General features: G+C 40.4%; 1 protein-coding gene across 1 annotated transcript; it reads right to left on the reverse strand.

Moving 5' to 3' along the window:
• Positions 1 to 4874: 4874 nt before the first annotated feature.
• LOC132805748 (elastase-1-like) lies at positions 4875 to 17648 on the reverse strand. The gene is made up of 8 exons (XM_060820975.1): positions 17546 to 17648; positions 14711 to 14778; positions 14328 to 14425; positions 12610 to 12735; positions 11998 to 12134; positions 11144 to 11289; positions 6039 to 6188; positions 4875 to 4930 (listed from the first exon to the last, which is right to left on the reverse strand). Exons 1-8 carry the CDS (start codon positions 17646 to 17648, stop codon positions 4913 to 4915), a joined length of 846 nt encoding a protein of 281 aa, XP_060676958.1. The 3' UTR covers positions 4875 to 4912.
• Between the last annotated feature and the right edge of the window lie 292 nt (positions 17649 to 17940).

Genomic DNA, 17940 nt, shown 5'->3' on the forward strand with positions numbered 1-17940 from the left:
TTTGGGGATGCAAGAATGTGCACAGAACTCACTGCCCAAGCTGTGTATGATTGCTGAATGACTTAATCACCCTAGCACTCCAAATCCAAAAGGCCAAATCACCTTTGTTTTCCTAATTGTTTGGTGGAGCTGTATGTTAACTTTATTTATTTAAACATGAGAAGATGATTTTTTAGCTAAGGCATTGAGGGTCCACAATCCAATCTAGATCATCAGGGCTGAGAGTAATGGATTAGCTGGCTGCAGTGTAGGATAGAATATAGGGAGTGGATTGTACCGTTGTGCAAATGGAATTAGATGATCTTTGTGAAGAAGAGGATATAGGGTCGAAAGCCCAGCTAAGAGGGTTAGTGGGCAGCATGGTGGCTCAGTGGTTAGCACTGCTGCCTCATGGCACCAGGGATCTCTATTTGATTCCACCCTCGGACGACTGTCTGTGTGGAGTTTGCATATCCTCCCTATGTCTGCGTGGGTTTATTCCTGTTTCCTCCCACAATCCAAAGATGTGCAGGTCAGGTGAATTGGTCATGCAAAATTGTCCATAGTGTTAGGTGCATTAGTCAAGGGTAAATATGGAGTACTGGAATGGATCTGGGTGGGTTACTCTTTGGAGGGTGGGTGTGGACTTGTTGGGCCAAATGACCTGTTTCCACTGTAGGCAATCTAATCTAATCTAAAAATGTTTACTTCATATCCTGCACTCATTTTCACTATGAGGGAGAAGTGTTGGAAGGATTAGCTGGCTGTTTATTAATCTGTTGAGACATGCCATGAGCAAACCTTCCATGGCCAACAAATCCTAGAGTGGACTTAAGTCTAGAACATCTTAGGCATAGATGCTATCAACTGAGCCATCTCATCTCCTTGGTGGGCGAATAGAAAGCTGAAATTGCAAACAGTCTGGTTCAGCCTGAGTGTGTGCGAGTTATTAGCAAGAACAAAGAGCTTGTGGTCACGGTGGGCAATACTTCTGATCTTCCAGTTTCCTCCACTAAACATTGGGAAGGGAAGCCATTGCTTTGTTGTCATGGTTACGATGGATAAGTATAAATGCAGCTGCATAGAAAGGGATGGTTCTCTGGAACAATAAAATGATGAGGTGTTTTTGGAGTAAAATGGTCAGGTCAACTGTTTCAAAGGCTGCATAGAATTTGAGACAGATAAGGAGAAATAATGTGCTATTGTCATAGAGACTTGTTTCTAACTGTAATTAACTTGAGCAGTTGATTAGCCAGTACGTCTTAGAAATATGCAGTAGAATGCTGTTCCTAACTGCAGAAATTTCCTTGTCGACAGGCCCCAAGATGTCCAAATCCCAAGGCTGAGCAGTTGCAGGGGTCCTCAAGCTGAGTCCTTTGGATGGCAGTTGGTGCTGCCCTCAAATCCCACCTACAGTTGCAATTCTTCATTCATGCCACGTACCTACATGTGTTCCTTTCTGTGATCCATCATAGTTCCTATTATTTTAAATTCAATCTTGAATCTACTGATTACCACTATAAACTAAAAGTATTGTGAGGTGCTTGGTTAAGGTTGACCATTGTATTCTGGCACTAACACCTCTTGAACACCTAGAGGAAAAGGACAAAAGCATATTTATGAGTGTTGGAAGTAAGATATCAGTAAAACTCGAGTAAAATATAGCTTTACATGGCAAAGCAACGTTATGATTTTTGATGCATTGCGTGCCTTTGAGTTAATGCATGCATGCAAAAAGTCCTGATATAATTGTAATACTGTGATGTTAGAGCTAAGTCACTGATTTGCACCTTTGTTAATCTCCTCTTATCTTCATTCAGCCGTGCTGGTTAAGTGCATCATTCTCCTGTAAGCAGGTGGAACAGGGACAGATGCTAGGCTCAGAAGAACCTGTTCTTATGTGACAGTCATGCCCTCCAGATAACCCAAAACACTTCACAGGCAGTGGATTACTTTTGTAGTAAACAATGTTCTTTTGTAAGCAAGAACAGCAATCAATATGCACTAAGCAAGAACCCAGCTCCAGTAAATGAGTAAATGACCAGTTAATCTGTTTTTGGGGCATTTGGTTGAAGGAGAATGTTGGACAAGACACAAAGGGCACTCTTTGTTCTTCTTCAAATAGTAAAGTGGAATCTTTTGCACCCGCATAGTTGGATATCTAACATCACATTTGAAATATAGAACCCCTGAAAAATCAATGTGTTAATATCGTTAGAATATTAATCATATAAACAATAACATTTATATATCTGCTAAGTTTCTCCAGCATTTGCTGTGTTTATTGTTAATATAGTTGATATTCAGGTTGTAAGTTTGCTGTCTGAGCTGGAAGATTTATTCTCAGACGTTTTGCCACCATGCTAGGTAACATCATTAGTGAGCCTTTGTTGAAGTTACTGTCCCGCTTTTTATTCATGTCTGTCGTGGTGGGTCTGTTGTGGCAGGTGATATCACTTCCAGTTCTTTTTCTGAGAGGTTGGTAAATGAGGTCCAAATCAATGTGTTTATTAATGGAGTTCCGGTTTGAATGCCAGGCCTCTAGGCATAGACTCCCCTTAGATTAGATTAGAATACTTACAGTGTGGAAACAGGCCCTTCAGCCCAACAAGTCCACACCGACCCACCGAAGCGCAATCCACCCATACCCCTACATATACCCCTTCCCTAACACTACGGGCAATTTAGCATGGTCAATTCACCTGACCCGCACATCTTTGGACTGTGGGAGGAAACCGGATCACCCGGAGGAAACCCACGCAGACATGGGGAGAACATGCAAACTCCACACAGTCAGTCGCCTGAGGCGGGAATTGAACCCGGGTCTCTGGCGCTGTGAGGCAACAGTGCTAACCACTGTGCCACTGTGCCATCATGCTGCCCTTCTTCAATGTCACAGTAGAATGAAAAGCCAATGGAGAGCTGCAGACCAGCGTCGACAGGAAAGTGACACACACTGACCAGATACTCAACTACAGAAGCAATCACCCCAACACCCACAAATGGAGCTGCATCAGGATGTTATTTAAACGAGCTACAACACAATGCAGCACCCAGGAACTACGTGATGCCAAAGAAAAACACCTATGCAATGTATTCAAGAACATCTGGTGCCCGATAAGCACAGTCTGCCAATTCCTACATAACTAACTTAAACAGGAAGACACAACACACCTAAACATCGATTCTCCTGCCTGACCTGCTGCGCTTTTCCAGCAACACATTTTTCAGCTCTGATCTCCTGCATCTGCAGTCCTCACTTTCTCCTAGAGACTATAGCTCCACTATCATACATTCAAAGCATCACGGAGATGACAACCAGACTACTCCAGCCCCTAGGCATCATGGTAGCCCACAAACCTACCAACACACTGAAATAATTCTTGATGAATCTAAAGGACCCTGTACCAACAACCAGCAGAATGAACGTCAAATACAAAATACCCCACAGGACTACATCAAATATTACATTGGACAGACTGGCAGGAAACTAGCCACCAGCATGTACAACTACCAACTAGTCACCAAAAGACATGATCAACTATCACTAGTATCCTTACACACAGACAATGAGGGGCACCAGTTTGACTGGGATAATACATCCATCCTGGGACAGGCTAAACAAAGACACGCATGGGAATTCCTAGAGGCCTGGCATTCAAACTGGAACACCATCAATAAACACAATGATTTGGACCCCATTTACCAAAATCTCAGAAAAAGAACTGGAAGTGATGTCACCCACCACAACAGACCAGATACATAGATAGAAAGCGGGACAGTACACCAACATTTCAACAAAGGCTCACTGATGATGTTGAAAATGTGTTGCTGGTCAAAGCACAGCAGGTCAGGCAGCATCCAAGGAACAGGAAATTCGACGTTTCGGGCCAGAGCCCTTCATCAGGAATGAGGAGAGGGTGCCAGGCAGGCTAAGATCTCCAGCATCTGCAGACCTCACTTTTTACTCACTGATGATGTTACTTAGCATGGTGATGAAACATCTGAGAACAAATCTTTTTGGCTCAGCAGGCAAACTTACAACCTGAACCTCAACCTGAGCTACAAATCTTCACAAAAAAACTCAGATATTCTTAAATCAAGGAAACATAATGTGTGTGTGACCCAAGTGTTCAGAGGCAACACTTTCTTGTGAGTGGAATCTTTAGAGTTTGTGGGTGTCTTGTGTGCTGCCCGAAAAAGTGGTGAGACGCCCACACTGACTCTCAGGATGTAGGCTCAGCACATCTTTTGCCGATTAAGCTCTTAAGATGTCAGAAATGAGAATTTTCTTGGTGATGCTTATAGTGAAATTTTATTAACATGCTTGGAAGACAATTATTTTTTCTTTGCAAATTGTCAGCAAACTTTGGCAGCCTTGCATATACCAAATACTACCTTGTGTTGGGCCACAGCTCAGATAGCAGTGACTCACTTAGTGATCTTCATCCAGACTACCCTGGCATGATTCTTGACTGGAGAACATCTTTTTTCACCAAAACGATTTGTCCTTATAATTAGTACTTATAAAGCACCATTTTTGAATGGTATTGTACTGCTTTTGTGCTTTGCTTTTGCCATGTTTTAAATTTGCAGCCAGTTCCCTTTTAAACATCAGCAGTCTTTTAAGAGCTGTTGCTGAATAGCCTGCAACCCCTACCCATGCATGTTTCAGGGTAGTGCTATGTGCCAAGAGTACAGAACAACTGTATATAGTAATTAAATTAAGATTGCATAATGTCAGCACAGTGCAGCACAACATCTGAAGCCTGATAATCCCACCCACACCTGTTGCAACTAGTCCACAGAATAAGCCAGAAAAAAACATTCATTTTGAGAAGCATTTTGAATTAAATGTACTTTATTGATGGAACTTTATTGATACATATAGCAAAGCTCCAGGTCTCTGATATGAATAACCGTCCTTCAATGATCAACCTTTAGTGATGACCTGAAAAATAAAACATGATTTACGTGATTATTAAAGACATGTTCATTGTTTTTGCACCCTTTCAACTGTGTTTGATTAAATTGACTGCCACTCATAACTTTGCCTCACATTGGCTTTAATGATTTGTGCAATGCGATTAATTTAAATACAATTTCTGCAGGCCCTCTACCCATTTGCTTCTGACTTGTCAGTTTTGAATTATCAGGCCTGCTTCACATTTGGAAACAGTCTCTAACCTATAAATTTTATGTGACTTTTAGAAATTCATGAAATAAGTTTAAATTATGCTGATTTTACACATTTGATCTCATTATCAGAATACCATCCATTATGGTTCCCTACTACTACTGCCTATTTGTAAATTAGCCCATTGCCCTGGCCTTAACACTCTTTCTTGTATCCCCACTCTGGCTGTTTATTGATCTCTGTGTGACCTTAAGCTTTTTTATAAATAGTAATGTGGCAGGTACTGTCATTAGGACTGCACACTATTAAGTGCTCCCCATTGTTGAACTGTTCGAGATAGTGGTCCACTGAAGTGAGTCTAGCCTCCAGAAAATTGTCTGGGTTTGCTAATTCACTCCTGCCTGGCATTGCTGTGTGGTCCAAATAGTTTTAAAGTGTAATGGAGGTAAAAAAGAATCGACTGATTTTAACTGAATAGTGATAGATATTAAGATTAGATCGTGGGTGGCACGGTGGCACAGTGGTTAGCACAGTGGTTAGCACTGCTGCCTCACAGCGCCAGGGACCTGAGTTCAATTCCCACCTCAGGCGACTGACTGTGTGGAGTTTGCACATTCTCCCCGTGTCTGCGTGTGGGTGCTCCGGTTTCCTCCCACAGTCACAAAGATGTGCGGGTCAGTTGAATTGGCCATGCTAAATTGCCCCTAGTGTTAGGTAAGGGGTATATGTATGGGTGGGTTGCGCTTTGGCGGGTCGGTGTGGACTTGTTGGGCCGAAGGGCCTGTTTCCACACTGTAAGTAATCTAATCTTAATATTGGTGATTTAAATCTCAATTGGATAATTTTTAAAGCAAATCTATATATTTAGAGAGTATTGTTGTATGTTGATATATTATTACAAGAATTAGAAATCTTAACTCACCTCATTGATCCAATCTATCTCAGCTGAGACACGGGTCCAGACTGTTGGTTTCATGTAGAACCTGCATCCTCCTGCATAGATGAAGCTGGTCACTCCATGAACATAGAACTTCCCATCTTTCTCACAGTTCAGAGGACCACCAGAATCTCCCTGTGTGAGAAAGAAGAGAAATTCCATTGCCATTCTATTCTTCTAAATTCTATTCTCCCTGTTCAAATATAGGGAGAGAAAGCATGGCACAGCTTGAGTCAGTGAATCATCGAACCCACATGGTATGTGTAATTTATCCGGACAGAAGTTGTATCCTGCCCATTTCATTTCCTGAGAGAAGCTTCTCTTGAACTACTCCCTCAATCTGTGGAGAATGCAACAGTGTTAACTTTTCAGGTCAATGATCTTTACAATGATGATATTCAGACAAAGGGTTACAGCTCTGAAATGTTTCTCTCACAATAGATGTTGCCACCTACTGAGTATTTTCAGCATTGTTTGTTTTCACTGTTGAGTATTCCAGTTCAGGTTTAGCAACAATACAGATTAGCATTAGTCAGGATGTGCAGGCCTCTGTTTGTTTATCCGCTTTTGCTCACTGCTTAATATACCATTCTTGTTGTGCTCAGATAGCGCCTGAGTATTCCAAAAATATATTTTTGTATTTATAGCTATATGGAGCTTGTGCGTATGAGCAGCAATGCGACCAGATGATTCTTGCACTGTATCTCAAGCCATTTGATGCATCAAACAAGTATTGGCAAAGGAACCATTGTCCCAGTATTTTAACAGTTGAACCAGCTTTTTGACCAAGGCAGAGTGAGCAACAGTTGTTTTAAAAAAAATGTGCAGCAAGTTTCCCAACAGGCCACCATCAGCAGTTCACACTGACAGCTTTTATTTACATTTAGGCTACATATTAGCGCTTACTGACACATAACATGCCTGCAAGTCATTGCCCCAAGGCCACCCCCTTGAATGCAGCAGAAATATCATTGCACATCCTATAGTATTCATGCAGCTGTGTAAATTTTGTGCATGCCTATTTGGCAGTTCTGTGTGGACAGCACCTGTGTTAACATGCGTTGAAGTCTGTTACCCAAAGGTATGCAAGTGCTTCAGTTCTTTAGATGGGATAATCTACCATCACCCACCATAGAAATTATGCATGTTAATTGAACTGTATATATATGGAGTACTAGATCCTGAAAATTATAAAATCAAATCAAGCAAGGATATGCAACAAACTTGTATACTGGAGGGACTAATGCAAAAATACTAGAGAAAATGATGCAAATTGTGAGACAGTCATATAAAATGTACATTCCAGAAGACATTACATCAGATACCACTGTCAGTGTTTGACTTCTGCGCTACAGAGGCAGTGGGGATGGTTGGGAGAGGGGAGGTTATTGCAGATTAGCAAGGAGAACAGTACCAAGCTCTTCTTTCCTAAGATTGATGAGTAGGATTTAGTTTCAGTCACATAGACTCTCAGAGTTCCAGAGTGCAGTTGCAGTCTTTATCCTGGCAAGAGGAATAAAGCTCCTAGAACCTTATGTGGCTTTTACTTTTATCATAATGTACATATAAGAAACTCTAGAGGTCCATAGAGTAGGGAGATGAGAAGGAATTTCTTCTCTCAGAGAGTAGTGAATCTGTGGAATTCTTTACCACAGAGGGCTGTTGAGGCTGGATCGTTAAGTACAATCAAAGTAGACAAACAGAAGGCTGGAAGAACACAGCAAGTCAGGCAGCATCAGGCGGCGGAGAAGTCAGCGTTTCAGGCAAAACCCTTCTTCACACATCTGTCTCTAACTCCCGTTAAGGATATTCAGGATGAGATAGACAGATGTTTATTCATTAAGGGAATCGAGGGTTATATGGAAAAGATAGGAAAGTGAAATTGAGGATTATCAGATCAGACATGACTTCATTGAATGGCAGAGCAGACTCGATGACCGTAAGACCATAAGATATAGGAGAGAATTAGTCCGTTCAGCACATGGAGTCTGCTCCAGCATTTGATCATGGCGGATATGTTTCTCAACCCCATTCTCCTGCCTTCTCCCCATAAACTTTGATCCACTTACTAATCAAGAGACAATGGCCTAGTGGTATTTTTACTGGACTGTTAATCCAGAGACTCAGATAATGTTTGGTTAAATTCCTGCCTTGGCAGATGGTGGAATTTGAATTCAATAAAAATCTGAATTAATGATGACTGTGAAACCATTGTTGGGAAAAAAAATTTGGCTCCCACAACAGATGACTCTTAACTGCCCTCTGGGCAATTAGGGATAGCCTAGCCAGTGACACCCTCATCCCATTATTGGATTAAGAAAAAAGAACCTATCACCCAATGACTTGGCTTCAACAGCCTTCTGCAACAATGAGATCCACTGTCTTTCCGGTGAGGTTCTCCTTCCAATCAACTCTGGCCAATGCTCCCACATACCCTTGTAGTCATTACATCTGATTATAGTTTCTTCCTCTCAAATTGCAGGGTGAATTCCAACATATTATGGTCACTGCCCCCAAGGGGTTCCTTCACCTTTAGCTCCCTAATTAACATTACACATTACCAATCCAGAATTGCCTGTTCTCTAATGGGCTCTACCACAAACTGCTCCAGAAAACCATCTCATATACATTCTTTTCCTTGGGATCCACGACCAAACTGATATTCTCAGTCTACCGAAATATTGAAGTCCCTCCTGATTATTGTAACAGTACCTTTCTCACATGTCTTTACTATTTCATGATTGATTTTCTGCCCTACATCCTGACTACTGTTCGGAGGTCTGTGCACAACTCCCATCAGGGTCTAAAAACCAAAAGAACTGTGGATGCTGTAAATTAGAAACAAAAACAGAAACTGCTGGAAAAGCTCAGCTGATCTGGCAGCATCTGTGGAGAGAAATCGGAGCTAATGTTTCAGGTTGACTGACCTTTCCTCATAACTTCCCATCAGGGTCTTTTTTCCTTTGCGATTCCTCAACCCTACCCACACAGATTCTATGCCTTCCAACTCTTTATCATTTTTTGCTATTGATTTTAATTTCATATCTTATAAACAAGGCAACTGCGCTCCGCTGCCTGTTTCTTCAATAGGATGTGTTTTGTCAGATATTTAGTTGCTCGTCCTGATCCCCATGTCTTTGTGATGACATCACTGGGCTGAATGGCCTACTTGTGCTCCAGTGTTGATAGGCAAAAGAGATAGAGACTCCCTGCGCCTAGCTTTTACCTATAGAAAATTCAGCTCAGGTTGTCTGCTGTGTGACACCCCAGGTGGTCCTAGAATGCCTTTACTGTGCATTTCTGAAAATATTGTAGCACATCTTTTTTCAATTTAAATTGCTTTGTTGCTGGACTCTCTGTGGGATCTAGTATGCTGAATTCACCATTTTTGGCTGCAATAGCAGAACTGTAGAGTCTTTAAAATGCTGGAAAATGCACCAAAGAAATATTTTAAAATATAGTATTTATCAGGAAGAGCCAAGGAAATAAATCTCCATCTTCAGTTCTCACATTTCCCATCAGAAATTTCCAGGTCTGTCATTCCAAACAGTCCTTTTTTGTATACTAATGGCTCCCCCTTCACACCCTCCAATACATACAAGTGAACCTTGCATTTATACCTGCTGTTTACATTGCAAGTTTATGTTCCACTGCACCCTCATTTGAACTTTTCATCTGTCAGAGATGCCTACATTAGGTTTTGGTTTTCTGCAAAAGGATAACCAAATTTCATAAAATGATTCTGAAAACATTGGGGAATGACCAAATCCTGTGCAGCAGAATGACGTTTAATTAATCCAATTTCAGCACTAGCATTGGTCACAGGGGTCTATATTCAGAGCTGTTTATGAGCTATCAGTAGTTTTATCTACTGTGTCTGTTGCTCTCCTCTACATTGGGGTGACAGAACACCAACTTGCGGAATGGTTCATGGAACATTTCCGGGACACATGCACCCAACAGCCCCACTGCCTTGTGGCCAACCACTTCAACTCCACCTCCCACTCCTCCAAGGACATGCAAGTCCTGGGCCTCCTCCACCGCCAAATCCAAGCCATCCAATGCCTGGAGGAGAAATGTCTCATCTTCCGCCTTGGGAGCCTTGAACCCCAGGGCATCAATGTTGATTTCACCAGTTTCCTCATCTCCCCTCCCCCCACCTTATTCCAGATCCAACTCTCCAACTCGGCACTGCCCTCTTGTCCTACCTGTCCATCTTCCTTCCCACCTATCTGCTCCAGCCTCTGCTCCAATCTATCACCATCACCCCCCCCACCTTCATCTATCTATTGCCTTCCCAGCTACCTTTCCCCCAGCCCCACCTCTTCCTCCCATTTATCTCTCAGCCCCCTTCTCTCCCCCTCTCCCCCCACCATTAAGGGCTTATGCCCGAAATGTCAACTCTCCTGCTCCTCGGATGTTGTCTGACCTGCTGTGCTTTTCTAGCACCACACTTTTTGACTCTGATCTCCAGCATCTGCAGTCCTCACTTTCTCCTTATTTTGAAGTGTGTCAGTTTTTTTGTCTCGTGTTTTAGATTGGTAGATATGGGTGTTGTTGAAACCAGATTCCTGAATTATCTTAATGTGCCTTTCAATAAACTTCAAAATAGCCACAAGAATACTACTGAACATTTGTTTGTCACAGTAGTCTGAGTGAGACAGATCATTTAGTTCAGACCACCCAAATGTCTTTCTCATTTACACTCTTATAACAGGCACACAGAAAGGAGAACTTTTCCTTGTAGATCAGGGCTGGATTCAAATCCAGGTTCTTGGTGTGAATGGCCAGTTTACAGATTAATTTCACCATATCATCTCCTTACAACTTTTATTTGTGATGTGTGAATGAATGATGATCGGAAATCCAAAAATGCTGGTTGACATTTTCACTACTGTATTCCCCACTGCATTCCATAACCAGCTGACAATATAGCTCTGGGTTCTATAAGTCAGTTGTACTGATCAAGGATTTATTTCACATTTACTGCAGTTTCCTCTGGCATTGCCTATAAAAGGCTGTATACCTTAATATAAACTGTTATAGATTACTACTTTGTCCTGTGGAAGGAAAGCATCCGACACCATTACCTGACAGCCTGAGACGAAACCATCTCCGCCCGCACACACCATGATGTCATTGACATAGTAGCCCCAAAGATCAGGTCTGGAACAGGTTTTGTAGTCCACAGTCCGAATGGGAACCTGCTGAAGAGTAGAACTAACTACCCCACCATCTATATCAGAGAAGAAACATCCAATGAATCCTATGTTTCCTCTTTTCAATTTATCTTGGTTTAGTCTATATTTTTCTCTGATCATCTCACTCTGAATTTGTCATTCTTGTTTTCTCTGAGCTTCATACATTACCCTAAGCTCCCTTGCCCGAACCTGCAACCTCTTGGTGTTGATTCAACAAACAGATCAAAGGGCATTTGCTGGGATTCAGCAGCTGGATCTGCATCTGAATTTCTGGATCATATTGATGACCTGTCAATGTTGGTTAGTCTGAAATAGGGCAGTTTTGTGCTGTGAAACGATCAACATTGCCTCAATATCATTTTATTTATGACCCTTATAGCCAGGGTTAATTTTGATGCAAAGTCATAGGGAGGAAAGGAGAAAGTAGAAATCTATTGCAGCAACTGGCAATCCTTTGCTCAACTTTGGTTCAACATGAAGTATGTTAAAAATAAGATCCTGTTTGCTTTGTTTTCTTGTTTCTTTCCAATTCCCAGATGAGTAATAAATTTAAGAATTTTATCCAGACAAAATACTGTTGCTTTTTTTCAATTGAGCATTTTTATGAAGCTCATGTTTTGCCAGCTAGCTAACACAACTAGCTCAATTTAAAGAGCCAATCTCCAATACAAATGAAAGATAAATTATCTCCTTATAATTGCTATAATAGAATAATTTTCAAGCATAAATCCAAAAGCACTTACTAAATGTGTAACCCCATCCAGTGGCATAGCACGGGTAGTCATTTGGCAGAATCTCTCCCTTTTGTGGCAGTAATGCAAGCTGGACTTTGTCATTGAGAATTGCCTCTTCAGCAAGACGAATCATTGCAATGTCATGTCTACATGGCATAAAATAGTTTTTCAGTGTTTTAATTAATTACAGAATCTGACATATCTCATTATCTCGCTAATGAAACATGCCATTAGATGCTCTATAAAGTAAACCAAGAATGCTGAGCCTTTTGTTGTGTCAACCATTTCCTTTTTAAGATCAGCATATGTAACTGGAGTAAAATGCACAATTACTCTGTTGTGATGATCTTGTTTGTGGCCTGATATTGTACTTAACTGCCTTTATTTTGCTGCAGATTGAACAAAGCTGTGTCCACCTATATTATTATTGATATAACTGCACAACAAGATAGATACCTATGGCTATTGACTACACTTCACTTGTGACTTAAATTATCAGATTAATGAGGAGGCATTTCCGGATTCCTAAGCAGAACTATTGTATATGTTCAGTCTCCATGAGACATTTTAAATATTATTCCATTGCTCAAAGATAAATAATTTGCCTTATGTTGTACTTACCCAGCAGAAAGGTCTCCAGTCCACTTCTTATTCAGCACAACTTTATCAACTAATATGTACTGTTCAGGGCCTTCTGTCTCATAAATGTTGTGGTCACCCAATGCAACACGGTATACCAAACCTGGCCTGTTTGTGAACAAAAGAAATTGACTGTATTATTTTAAAATGGATCACAATGAAGGGTGAGATTCTAACTCACTCAAAACTGATTTGTTTAGCATCACAAACTGGAACCCCTTGCTTAGTGGCCATACATTTCCAAATAATGTTGAGATCTTTATCATGGTAAACAAAGACAAAAAAAAAGAGATTTGCACAAAGGACAATAATATAAAAGGCTAAGCAGATACAGTACACAATGATTGATATTTTCCATCTTGTAAAATCAGAGTGCATAAAAGAAATATGACCCTGCTATTGGAAGGATATGATTAAATTGGAGGGGGTTTAGAAATGATTTACCAGGATGTTTCTGGGAATGGAGGGTTTGAGTTATAAAAATAGGATGGATAGGCTGGGAGCTTTTTCACGAGAGCGGAGTAAGTTGAGGGGTGACTTTATAGAAATTTATAAAATCATGAGGGACATGATAAGGTGAGTAGTAAGGGTCTTTTCCCTAGGGTGGAGGACTTCAAAACTAAGGGAAATATTTTTAAGGTGAGAGGAGAAAGTTTTAAAAAGGACATGATGGACAACATTATAAACACAGAGAGTGGTTCAAGTGTGGAATGAACTGCCAGAGGAAGTGGTGGATGCAGGTACAGGCACAATGTTAAAAAGACATTTCGATAAGTACATGAATAGAAAAGGTTTGGACAGATATGGGCTAAACACAGGCAAGTGGGACGATTTGGGAACATGGTCAGGGTGGACTAGTTGGACTGAAGGGTCTGTTTCCATTATATAAGACTCTGGGACTCCATGAGCCCCACCAAGGTGATGGGAAGGCAAGCAAAGCATGCCTAGTGATAACTACTGTTCGGCTATTCTTTGTATCAAATTATTTTCTGAGTAATTGGCTACAATACCCTTCACTCATTTTCCAAAATATTCTTGCTGTTGTCTCCCTTTACTGGTTTCTTTGAACCATACCTTAGCTGTGAATGAGTGAATTGACAATTTACTTTCAAGGTTTTGTCAGATCTGTGTACCCAGAGATGCAATAAAGTGACCCAGGGTTGACTGGCTCACTGATCTTTGCTCTTCGTGGGGAAATAGCTTTTCTATGCTTAGTGTATTTCCATGATATCACATATTGGGTATGTCCTTGGGCAACTCTTGAGCTAGATAACACACTTTATACCATTCCATGGCTTTAAGCAATGAAGATTCATGCAACTCCCTTTCATTTATTTTATACAGCTGCCTATCATCTGTGCAAATTTAAAATGTTTCTAATGGACAGATTCACTCTGAAGAGAGAAAACAATAAGTAAGGTCCACAAAGCCCTAAAAAGACATTACAAATCTTGTTTGAGTTCCAATAAAACTCCATGAGACTTTTGGTAAAAGATAGATACTGCAAATGCTCAGGAAGGAGAAAGAATATGAAGTAAAGGTGACAGAACAGAGTTATGGAAAAGAGAAAGGAAATAGGCCTCAAAAGGACAGCAGGGAGTTTGTAAATGTTGCAGTAGGATTCACAAATGATGTGGGGCAGGCTATAAGCTACAACACTTGTAAGAGTCAAAGAGTGAAATGAGAATTAAAATAATTACATGTCTACACAGTGACCAGCAGTCATCACCCATCTGGGATGAACCAGACTGCCTCCGCATGTATGATACCAGTAACTAGACAAGCCTTGAAGTGAAACCTGTTTTAAAAAAAAAGGATTATTAGTCTAGCACATTTAATTTTGAAATATTTCTTCCATGTTCATTTAGAAAATACTTAAAAAGATCTGAAAATTATTTCATAAAGATATAAGAAATAGTTCTTTAATATAAGCTTGTGACACACAGATTCCTATTTGTCTGAAAGAATTGGCTTCCTCTTCTAAATCAAGTAATTCAGAGAATCATACAGCACAGATATTATTAAATTATTAGTTGTTAAATGTTATTATTGCAGAAAGTAAAATACAGTAAACATTTCATACCTGCCATGGCCAAGCATTGGGCTGAGATTCAACTCCTCCAATGATACGTGGCGTTTCAAAGCACTGCCCTGCATTATAAAATTAAAACACCATTTTATGAATAAATCTGTTGTGCATGTGTCAAATCTTGCCACTTCATGTAAAGCGTAAGTCACTCATACAGTGACTGAGGATGAATTATATTCTTGAGAGTCAGTCATTGCTCAATGGAGTTTAAATTTTTATGCACCTGAATAACGAGACAGTGGAATATGTAGTTATGTGCTCGACAATGAGTATTTCAGGAATAACACTAAAATATAGGATATGGTACTATTGGTCTTGAGCATGCTTCACTGCCTTCAGGTGGGACACATGTTCAGTTGAGTCACTTAACGGTTGACAGCTGTTCTGGTCTGCATCATTTCCCCATTTGATAAAAAGATAAAACTTGTATTTATATAATGCCTTTCACACCCTCAGGATGTTCAAAAACACCTCACAACAAATGAAATACTGTACTTCTGAAGTGAAGTCACTGTTAATTTGTAGGTAAATATGACAGCTAATGTGTGCATAACACATTCCCACAAACAGCGCTGAGATAACAATCCAATTCATCTATGCTTTAGCTATGTTGGTTGAGGAATAACTGTTGGTCAGGACTGTGGAAAATCTCCCTTCTCAGTTTCCAATAGTGCAGTGGATCTTTAAATCTCCACCTGAAAGGGCCTCGGTTTAACAACTCATCTGAAAGATGGGCAACTTTGGCAATAAAGTATTCTCCCAACTATTCCACTGCATTGACAGTGTGCCTCATATGCTCATGTCTCAGGAGGAGTGCTTCAGATTATTATTCCCAAAAGATTTTCTCTCTTAGATAATGAGTAAAAATACAATATTTTGGTGTGACTGGACCAGCTATATCCCTGTATAGCAGGGAAGTGATCTATACAATACCTTCTCTTGGAGTTACTTCATAGGATATTCTCTGAAGTGGAAAGAAAACCTCAATGTCCTCAATGTGAACATAAAAGTGATTGTAAAGTTCATATAAAATGAAGCTGAGGAATTTCAATCACACTGAACCAAGTTCGGCCCATGTTGACCAAATTGATGTTGCTCAACATCAGTTATACTGCAAGATGCAAATGTTTCTACTCACCAAGCAAGACAAGGCTCACCAAGATTACCAGTCTCAACATTTTGGTAGCTCTGCTGGTTGTGTGCAGCGACTGATCTCGCATTGTGCCTTCGCTTTAATACTGTTTTCTAATCTACAGAATTGGCAGTAGTGTGTCAATTAACCTATTAATTGTGGGAAAGGCAGTGACTGTAGTGAGATACATTTGTAATATGCATCATTAGTTTTTGTAATATCACTGTTAATATGTGAAGGATTCCAGCTGATTTCAATTCAAACAACAAATAAATTAATAATTTATTTTATCTCCCCTGGCACTTCTTGCTTGGGTACAAGTTTAAAGCTGCCTTTCACCATCTTGTACATTGTTCAGGTGGCTGTTATTTACATGTGAATCTGTACACCTAATGTTATAAACTATTTGATGCAGGGTGCATTACAATTTTGTCCAGACCTTCCACCCAGTACTGAATAATACAGGGGAGTGGGATGATGGGATGGGGAATGATGCCTAGATGACTTTCCCTTCCTCAGGGCCGTTGAAGTCATTACAGTGCTGCTATTCTGATTAATGTGACCCAATTAGCGGGTCAGCCATGGTTTTGTGGTAGCATTTTTATCCCTTACAAAGCACACTTGAGGAGTTGAATGTATAATCTAAGCCAACAGTCCAGTGCAATATTGAGGGAGTGCAGTCCTTTCACAGGTGCTACCTTTTGGATGTAAATTCCTCTGTGCCTTTTTAGATGGCATCATTTCAAATAAATTGGATCGTTGTCCCAATTTTCTGAGCAACATTTATCTTGCAACCAATATCACTAAAAACAGACAATCTGGTCAATTATCTTATTTCTATTCTGAGGGGTTTGCATGTGCAAATTGGCATTTTTGTCCACAGACGTAAACAGTGCGATACAATTGGAAGTTCTTTCTTTCTGATAATGTGTACATACTTTCCCTGTTAATTGCAATTTTTTAGTTGATGCAAATTGCAAATAGAATCATGTTGTTTAGCTTGCTAAACTGTGAAATGAATACAGTATTTTAAAAAATGAGAGCAATTGAAATGAGCAATAAAACAAGGAGCTATTAACACTGCTAACATACAATACAATTAATAAGGGAAAAGGCTCTTGTGTTGCAGTGGCAATGTCCTTACCTTTGGATCAAAAGGCCTGGATTCAAATCCCACCTGCTGCAGAGGTGTGTCATAGCATCTCTGAGCAGATTGATTTTTTAAAAAATCTCCAAATAACAAGATCCCTCCCTCACCTCCTTTTCTAGTACATTGATGATTGTATTGGCACCATTTCAAATTGTTACCCCAGACTGCAAGATTTAATTAGCTTTACTTTTAATTTCCACCCTTTCGATGGTCCACCTCAGACTCTGTTGTTCCTTCACCCTCTAGTTCCATTTTCGTTAGTAGCCTATCAACCAATATCCATTATCTCCTGCAACTATGTTGACTCGACCTTCTCCCACCTGTTGCCTGCAAGGGTTCTATTTCACTCTGTCTGTTTCTTTGTCTGTCACAGATGTTCTGACAATACCACTATTCTTTTCCTCTACCCACTATCTCATCCTGAACCACATTTGTTCCATTTTATACTCTTCTGCTCTTAACTCTTTCCTCTCCTTCTCAGAATAACAACAAAATTCTCCTTGTCCTTATTTTCACCCTACCAGCCTCCACATTCAACAGACCATACTCTGCCGCCTCAACTTGACATAGCTACCAAACACATCCTTGTATTCCCTTTCAGCATTCCAGAGACTGTTCCCTACATGGCGACCTCGGCCATTCTTCTTCATTCTCAATGCTCTATCCCCTTCCAATACCATCTACCCATTAAAATGCACAAGCTGCAACACCTACCTTTCCTCTTTCTCCCTGCCCACTGTCCAAGTCTCTAGACACTGCTTTCAGATGGAATGATTTACTCGTACTTCAATTTAATACACTGGTGGTCACAATGCAGTCTCTCCACATTGAGGAGACCAAATAGAGATTGGATGATCACTTTGTAGAACATCTTGGTTTAAATCACGAGTCAAGCTTCCGGTTGCCTGTGATTTTCACTCTTCACTCTGCTTTGCTGAACTT

The sequence above is a fragment of the Hemiscyllium ocellatum genome, chromosome X (genome assembly GCF_020745735.1).
Source record: "Hemiscyllium ocellatum isolate sHemOce1 chromosome X, sHemOce1.pat.X.cur, whole genome shotgun sequence".
NCBI classification, from domain to species: domain Eukaryota; kingdom Metazoa; phylum Chordata; class Chondrichthyes; order Orectolobiformes; family Hemiscylliidae; genus Hemiscyllium; species Hemiscyllium ocellatum.

Coding starts and splice junctions, on each gene's coding strand:
- LOC132805748 (XM_060820975.1), bottom strand. CDS start 17,648: ATGAAGAAGAATGGCCGAGGTCGCCATGTAGGGAACAGTCTCTGGAAT. Junction 12,135..12,609: donor ACTGGAGACCTTTCTGCTGG/GTAAGTACAACA, acceptor TATGCCATGTAG/ACATGACATTGCAATGATTC. Junction 6,189..11,143: donor GTTTCGTCTCAGGCTGTCAG/GTAATGGTGTCG, acceptor TTTCTCACACAG/GGAGATTCTGGTGGTCCTCT.